Here is an 8,331-nt window from a genome sequence, read left to right on the forward strand (position 1 = left end):
TGCACTGTTGTTTTTAAATTCCATTAAATCCAAATGGTCTTTATCGCCCCATGACCACTGCGACTTCAATCAGCCAGTTTAATTACCTTACAAAATTGTCAGCAGAAGCAGCAAAGACAAACAGGAAGGGCTGTGACGTTATCAAATTGAAATCTTCCTCTGTGCTGTTTAATCTGGACCAGTCAATAACAATACTTCTCACCTCCTTCCTTTCTTCCCGAGGCTCTTAACCTTACTCTTCCTCCAAAGATTGCTGCTGCTGTTGTTATGTTTAAGACAGATTTTGAATACCTCGCTCTGAGGACTTTAATACACATTGAAGGCTCCTTGCCCTTGGCAAGTAAAATTTTCACGAGCTCCCAATAAACAAAGAAATACAGCAGTCCAGAATCTTTAAGGCTTGCTGAACCCGACAGCTCTTTTCCAGATTTCACCATTTCCCTGATCTGAAGACAGATAACACCCCCCCCCCACACACACACACACACACACGTGCACACGCATAGATTAAGTACATGTCGAAAGATGGGTAAATAGAATAGATCCTTCCAACTCGGTCTGACTTTACCTTCCCAGTTTGAGGATTGCAATAGCAATGTACAGTACAGTCATGTCGGCGGAAGAGGAATCAAATGGAAAGAAACTCCACACTCGAGATGCCTAACACAGAGTACAAAGCAGTAAAACACTATTGCCCGAGAGGTATAAATGTATATCTGGGGAGCCTGCAAACTATATGATCCCAGTGTCCAGAAAGCCAGCTTTCCCTGTATGCTACCTAGTGTCTTTGCTAGTTTTAACGATGGTCTGGCAAAACGGTCGGTAATACATAGTTGGCCATCCGCGATGGCATTGAGAGCTAATTCCAGCTTCTGGCCACGTAGTGTCTTATTTATTCTGGCCCGTGGTAAAAGTTTCTATGAAAAGAGACTCATTTGGCTCAGTGGGAATGAACATAACGAAGCAATAACGGAGATGAAGCCCAAATGCCAAATCTTCATTGAAGAAGCCCCTGCTGTGCAGTAATTCCTGTCACTGGGAGCCATTAGAAAAGAGACCAAAAATACGGTGAGTTTTCCTTTTTATTTTTAAGACAATAAAACCACTTTCAATTGTTTTCTGGGCATATTTCCCCCAATTTGATGAAGGGCAAACAGGCAAATGTAACACTTGAAGGAGCTGATAAGGGAACGGATCAATATTCCCTATGCTTTCCCGGTCTCAGTTTAGTTGCTTTTCAGAGTTCAACCTGAAGTTCTGACAGTTCCTAGTTCTACCGCATTCCCTTAGAGAGAGTTGGACCTTCCTTTGCTTTTGCACCCACAGGGGAAAGAATCTGTGCAATTAAGTTTAGAAGAGTAACTAACCACAATATTCAGCTAACTCTCCCCATAGGCTTGAAATCTGTTTTTATTGGAGACATCCACAACATCTGAGCAACAAAAGGTCACTTTCCAGAGGGAGTTGTAGTCCTGATTCTCAGCCTTCCTTTCTTTTGTGTATGTAGAAGTGGCATTCTGTGATTTCATTTCCTTGTAGGTTTGTTTTTACACTGATATTGAAAATAAAGAGGAGAGAGAGGGAGTGACATAAGGTCAAGGGACTAGTCATGGTTCAGAGCTTTGTGTCTTCAATATACATTCACGGACAGTGCTTGTAATTAGGGGAAATGTAAATTAATCCCAAGTGACCAATTCTAGCCAGTTGTCAGGCTGATGATGTCTGGCTTCAGATTCCTGCTCTTAAATATAGGAAGGGCCTAGCATGAATTAGAAATCCTGAAAGGTGCGAATTAAATAAGATGGGGCATTTTAAAATGCTCAAAACATCTAAAATAGGTTATTTGAAGTAGCCAAAGGTTTTTAAATGTTCCATTCTCCCATACTACACTGAAGAGTGTTACTGTTATTATATACTGTATATAGTTGTCGTATTTAACCTCTTAGCACTAACAGTACTTGCTGGGCGCTGCTTTTACACCAGGATTTCTGTTACCTCCTAGCTCCTTTGTCCTGTTTTGTTTTGTTAGAACCAGAGGACTCTGATTCTTAAACACTGCTTGTTTCTGATCAGTTTGTGGTGCTTTGAAGAGGGGACCCGGGGAGGTGATTGTGCACTAGGAAAATATCGTGGACATTTAAAAAATCAGTAGTAGATGCATCTAAACTCAGCACCAGCCGCAGTTGCTTATCTTGGTCCTGAAACGCTTTGGTCTGGGGCTCTCACTAACGCAGTAACCCCACTCTTGCGAGTAAGTAGGCTGCTGTGGGCAAACAAATACAGGTACATATAGGGATGGAAAGACCATCGTGTGTGGCGGTGAGGGCGGGCTGATTTACGGAGTGGCTTAATGATGTGCACAGAGGTGTGTTTGTTTCAGGTTATGGGACCTGCTTTTCTTATAAATCAACAGTACATTTAAAAAGTGATCCACGGACCGACTTACCTGTGCATTTCTGCTCTTGTGCAACTCCAAGAGCTAAGGTATGGATTTCTGCCAGAGTTGGACTTAACACGGCGGAGACAACAGTGATGCAAATGATAAGACACCGTCCTGGCCTCTCCTTTTATTCTAAGTCTAGAACCTCGTGTTATAATCACAATAATATTTTCAGTGCCTCGCCTTAATTCTCTTTCAAATCTTGACTACCGTGGGTGCAAGCCTCGTGCCTATTGTTTTCCGGGCTTGTGTATAGGAAAGTATTCGGGAACTGCAATGAGAGAGTTGTCTGGATGCCATTTACAAGGGATCGCTTTATTGCTGTGCCAAAATATCAGCTGGTCCTGCTCCAGCAACAGGAGTCAGAAATCCACACAGACATTTTTCCTGCAACTGGACTGGGTGGGTAAAGACTAGGTTGACTTAATGTTACTAGAGAGTTAGTTATGGTAGCACATCAGCCTTTCCTGGGTTCGATCCAAAGCACGTGGGTAAAAATGAGTCTGCCTATGACAAATAACCCGGGCGTTCGGCTTTCCTGTGCTGTTGCTGAAAGGTAGCTTGAAGAGAGAGAGAGCGGCTGACAGGACAGGCCGGCTAGTCTCAACAATGGCACAGCCGTGGGAAGGACAATGCGACTCCATGGTGGGTTCATTTGCACAGGAGGAATGAGGGGGCTGGAGCTCTGGCAAGCTACAAGATCTCCCCTGTTGCCATAGCGCTGCTAGCTGCGAAGGAAAAGCGGGGGCTGGCAGGCTGCCTTTTAAAGGCAATCTTCTGCGCTCCTGCCTAGACCCAGGAAGAACTCCGATGGGCAACAACAGATGACCCATCAGTTCAGTAGCAAGGACATTTCGGAGTGGCAGTAGCACGGTGGGAACTGGGGCCGGGGAGGGAGAAGGCGGGGAGAGGGGGGCGCGATATGATTACCACTTGAAATAATTCATATTTTCAGTACACAATTGTTATTCCCGGCTTCCCCCAGCCAAATGATCTAACCCTCCTGGGAATGCACAGCCCTTCTCTTACATTCAGAATAAGAGCAGTTTTACTCCTGGACTAAATTAAAAGCTAAACTCGATCACAATGAGAGACATGCAACAGGCCACTCTGACAAGCAAAAAGAAGCCCTTTCCCTCACTCCCAGGACTCCACACGAGAAATAAACAAAAATAACTTTGCCGCCCCTCCCCCAACCCGCAGAAACCGAGAGGAAAGGCGACTTTTTAAGCACGGAAAGGCACCAAATGGTTCCGAAGTGTCTTTCTAGTTTGTTGCAACAAACCAGTGTGAACACCAACCATCGGAGTCTAACCCCAAAACCGAGATTTATGTCCCGGAGACAGACCGGGAAAGGAAGTTAGTCTAGAAAAACACACTACATGCCGCCAAGTGGCAGCCCTTTGGGAAAGGAACCCAATAAAAACCCCGCTGTGACCTTAAGATTCTTATTTTTCTAATATAAAAACACAGGTTGATCAATGATATTCTAATAAGTGTTCCAGCCTCATAATTCAACACGGATGCTGTTACTGACGAGGACAGCTTGAATTAACCCACAGATCAGCGTTTGGCCATGGTGGGGATGGAAGGGTGCTTGTTTTCATAGCTACCTCTGACAGTAATTCAAACGCATAGATACCAACGCTCAGCAACAATTGTGAACCTGTTTCGGGTACAGCCGGATAACTGAGCAGCGCCAGACGACATTCAGTCATTGCATGATTGCACTGCAATGGCAACGGAGCCGATTCAATGCAAAATAAACCCCGCGATGATATATGGACCTGTTTAGCCGTGTCCAAAGAAACAAGCATTCCTGAAGATGGTTGCTAAGAGCAACGGGCCTTAAGCACCACCTTTAGACCAAATGAAAGCAGAAGAAAGTACACTAGGAATTCAGCACAGGAGATCAATAACAACCCGTCGCCTTTTTAATCATTACCAGCCTTCCATTCAACATGAAAATGATTTTTTTAAAGAAATGCAAGACATTCTACCTCTCCCAAGCAAACGAGAGCTGTTAATGGCTCCTGCAATTGCTACAGTGTAAACAATGCAGATACAGAAAAGGAAAAGCAGCATTTTCTTTTGCATAGGTAACAAGCTGGCACACAGGATGCCGCTTGCTTGGCACCGCAACTTTTCCAACGCGTGTACAATACGAGAGAGTAAGTCACACACAAACACTAAGGTAGTACCACTTAGGCTGGCGATTGAATTGATCAGTGCTCTTCGCAATTCTCACCACCTTAACTCTTATCTACTTTGCAGAACTTTTCATGCCCAGCTCTGCCCCAAAGGCAGGAAACAACATGAGCTTCGAGCTGTTGTTGAATATTCCTCTTGCTTCTTCTCCCCTAACTAACCCTATATGTGGGAGGCTTTCTAACAGAAATTTCACACCCGGTTTTTAATACTAGTTTCCACGAGACGCTGAGGGTTTCTTTGATCTGGGAAACCGCTATGCTTGCTTTCACTGAAATGTTCACTGATCTGCCTATGACATCTCTCAGTCTCTTTGTCTTACAGGGGAAATAATTACCAAGTCACTTTCCTTGATGAGTGGAGCTTTTCTGAAATGTGTCATAGCCCTGCATCGATGCCTCTTTGGTATCCCACTAACTGTTGATAAAGAATCTGTTCTACTACAGCGGAATCACCACTAAAGTAAACTAAAAGATCTTTCAAGAACAACAGAACTGAAGGTCTCTTCCAGGGTCACATTAATATTGAATCTGCCCTGAAGCTCCGACTGGAAAAGCTGGAGGTCGAAACTTACCAACTAGTCGTCAGATGTTTAACTGATCAACAGCTATTTTAGCCGCGTTTCCTACTGCTATGGAAACAAAAAAGGCACAGCACGAGGAAGCCACACAAGCTCTGATCACCCAGCAGAGCTTCCGGGAAGCACGTTTGCCAGTCATTTCCCCCTATTATTATTTATTACTATCATCGGCGACACAAAAACAAACATTAGTTTAGCCATGCGGACACAAAATAAAGAGGGTCTTCGGTAACTGACTCCAATAGTATCCCCCGGAGCCTCGTCTCTCTCCCCCCTCCCCATCTATTGACATAATTGTGCATATAACTATTCAGCCTGAAATCTACAATGTAAAGTGCGGGGGAAATCTTACCAAATCTTAATACATGTGTAGTTCCTTGAGAATATCCAATCCACAGTAAGCAAAGAAGGAGTCTAATGGTGCATCTGAAGACTGGATTAGTTAGAATCGGGGAAATAATCTTCATGGTGTTTCTATGCACACACGCGCTGCCTTACTTCCCCCTTATAAGCGTCAGGTTCCCCGGTAGGGTAAGAATGAGGATACGTAGACTGTTAGCCCTCAGACACGATCACGGCATGGTCACAGAGAGAGGAGAGAGTCTACGCTTCCCAAACCCATTAGCAATCCCTGCATGTTCTTCATTCACTGCGCCAAGGAGCAACCTTCAACTGCAAGGAATGGTGGGACATCCATGTTAGTCGGGGGAGAATCCTTGCGAAATCCAAACACACACAATGTCCAGCCGGGTAAACCTGGGAGGCAAGAAAGGAGGGAAATCAATAAGTAATCCAGCTCGAGAAATCGCTGAGCTATCGCCACATAGCGAGAGTCAACGAGCTCCAGGCGTTTTAGTGGCGAAGCTTTTGCTGTGCTCCCATTCTACTGCACTGCTGCACAGCTTCTGACGTGAAGCCAAGATTAAGTGAGAAAAATTGAGATAGCTCTTCTTTTCTTAAGGCTGTCTGCCAGGCAGCCTTCCCAATTTCTGCCATGCAACCGACCCGATCGCCTCGCGTTGAAAAATGAGCTCCGTTTTATTTACGTGCGTACAATTGTTATTTGTGTTTATTTTCAACAATAGCTATTTTCCTGCAAAGGGGCAGCTATGGTGTACGTGCGCGCGCGGTTCTATCAAAATCAGCTCATGAATTTTAACAGCTGACTAGCTAGGTGGAAATCACTTAGCCTCGGAGTTCTGAAAGAGGAGGTATTACAAGGGGTGACAGTATGTCATGAAGGGTATCAGTATCAGGCTAAGGCTTAGGCTAAAAAGGTCCCAATAGTTTAATTCGCTTTCTATTACTTATGTACATTTAATGCTATTAATGTAAACGTGATGACTTGTATACTGACTATCTTTTGGCAACTTGTAGCGGACTCTGATCACCGAACATCCAAGCTTTAGCAAAGTACAGAACAATTTTGCAGTGTTCAAAAAATAAATAAATCTAATGCTGAATTGAAAGTCCTACATATTCATTTTGCTCAGTTTGCTTGAAACGACTGTGCTATTTGAAAGAGAGGATGTGTGGATTTACATGTTTCATGTTCTACACTCCAAAATGCCTCTCTATCTTTGGCACTAAACTCTCTTTCACTGTGGTTTTATTAAGGTTCTGCTTTTTATACTTGCATAGCGAGACCTATGGTTAAAATGGGACCGTAGTCTAAATACATATAATAGTCCACTATCCTTAGTAAGTATAACAGTACTTGGTAGTTTGCTTCTGGGACATTTAGTCTGCATTCTCAAACAGCTCTGGACTTTTTTCTTTTCTTTTCCTAATGTATTCCATATAAAGGTGCACTCATTCTCGGCAACATTTCAGATTTTCCTTGGTAATACAATCAAGACCCTTTAAATTGTGTATTCGCTCCTATGTACATTCATTAAAACACATTGGTCGAGAATGGACAGCAATTTAAAAAAAAATCTGAAAACGAAGCTTTCACTGAAGCTATTTGAGGTTTTTTATTATAGATATTAAAAGACCATTCCTAGTACCCCACAAGGAAAATGAATGCAGATTAATCTGTATTCTGCTTGGGGTCTGCCCTCTCTTTATTGCCGAAGAAAATCTCAGTGAGAGAGATTTTTATCACAGATGAAGACAGCATAGACTTGGCTTTACAGAACATCAGACTGAAGAAACACATTCTTGGATCTATCAGGAGTGTAGCAACACAGACGTGAGTTATAGTTAATTCTTAATAATGCTCTGCATACTTTAGACATGTAGAATAAGTGATATTAAAATTGAAATTGCCTATAATCTAGAGACCATGTGTTCCTAAAAGCGTTAACAATTCACAATAACTTTCTACCCTTATGGGTTACTGATTTTCTCTGACCATATCTTCTTCAGATATTGTAAAAATGCTGATGAAAAGAAATTTATATTCTGCGAGGGGATTATTAAACATTACTGATTTCTGGTCTTTAAAATGGAGGCATAACTGCAGTGTCAAAAATAAGTATCATGAATGGCTAGTTCTGCAGTCTAGCAGGCAATTCAATCAAATGATTTGACTATTGGAGTACTCTAAAAAGAACACCTAGTGCTAAAAGCAAGGATATCTAGCGACTCCTTCAGTTCCCATTTAGAATCTCTCTCAGGAAAATGTACAGTTTGAGGTGCTCTTTCATGTATTTGCTGTTTCATTTACTCTGATCTACTTGTTCATATCTTATCTTGGTCCAAGGAGGAATAAAACTGACCTGCGTGGTAACTGTGCATTCTTAATTTTGCTACAGTGATGAATTAGCGGAGATTAGGCATCTTCAAATGCTCATTGTGTTGCGAATTATCAGAATGTAGCACTATTTATAGACTGAACTTTTAAAAAGCATGGAAAATTATAAGATTCATTGTCTTCTTTTGCAAATGTAGCGCATTAATCAAGAAATGAAAATAAACTATTTTAACCATCTGTTATCCAAACTTATTTTCTACACTACCTGGATAAATATGCAGCTACCTGTAATCAAAGACTAACAAAATTCCCAATTTGCCAAGGCTCTTATACAAGCACTGAAACTTCAAAACCATCTATTATAAATGGCTTTTAAAATTAAATGTTCAATATTCTACATTCCAA

General features: G+C 42.3%; 1 protein-coding gene across 2 annotated transcripts in view; it reads right to left on the reverse strand.

Annotated features, from left to right (window-relative positions):
* The window catches only part of GRIK2 (glutamate ionotropic receptor kainate type subunit 2), a 568,360-nt gene extending 562,665 nt beyond the window's left edge, over positions 1-5,695 (reverse strand). For both annotated transcript variants that reach the window (XM_024198431.1, XM_026652891.1), the window contains exon 1: positions 5,581-5,695. In XM_024198431.1, coding sequence (XP_024054199.1) covers positions 5,581-5,695 — 115 coding nt within the window. The remainder of the gene's footprint in view (positions 1-5,580) is intronic.
* Positions 5,696-8,331: the final 2,636 nt, after the last annotated feature.

Source organism: Terrapene carolina, unplaced genomic scaffold, assembly GCF_002925995.2.
Source record: "Terrapene carolina triunguis isolate 2854851 unplaced genomic scaffold, T_m_triunguis-2.0 Scaffold42, whole genome shotgun sequence".
NCBI lineage: Eukaryota > Metazoa > Chordata > Testudines > Emydidae > Terrapene > Terrapene triunguis.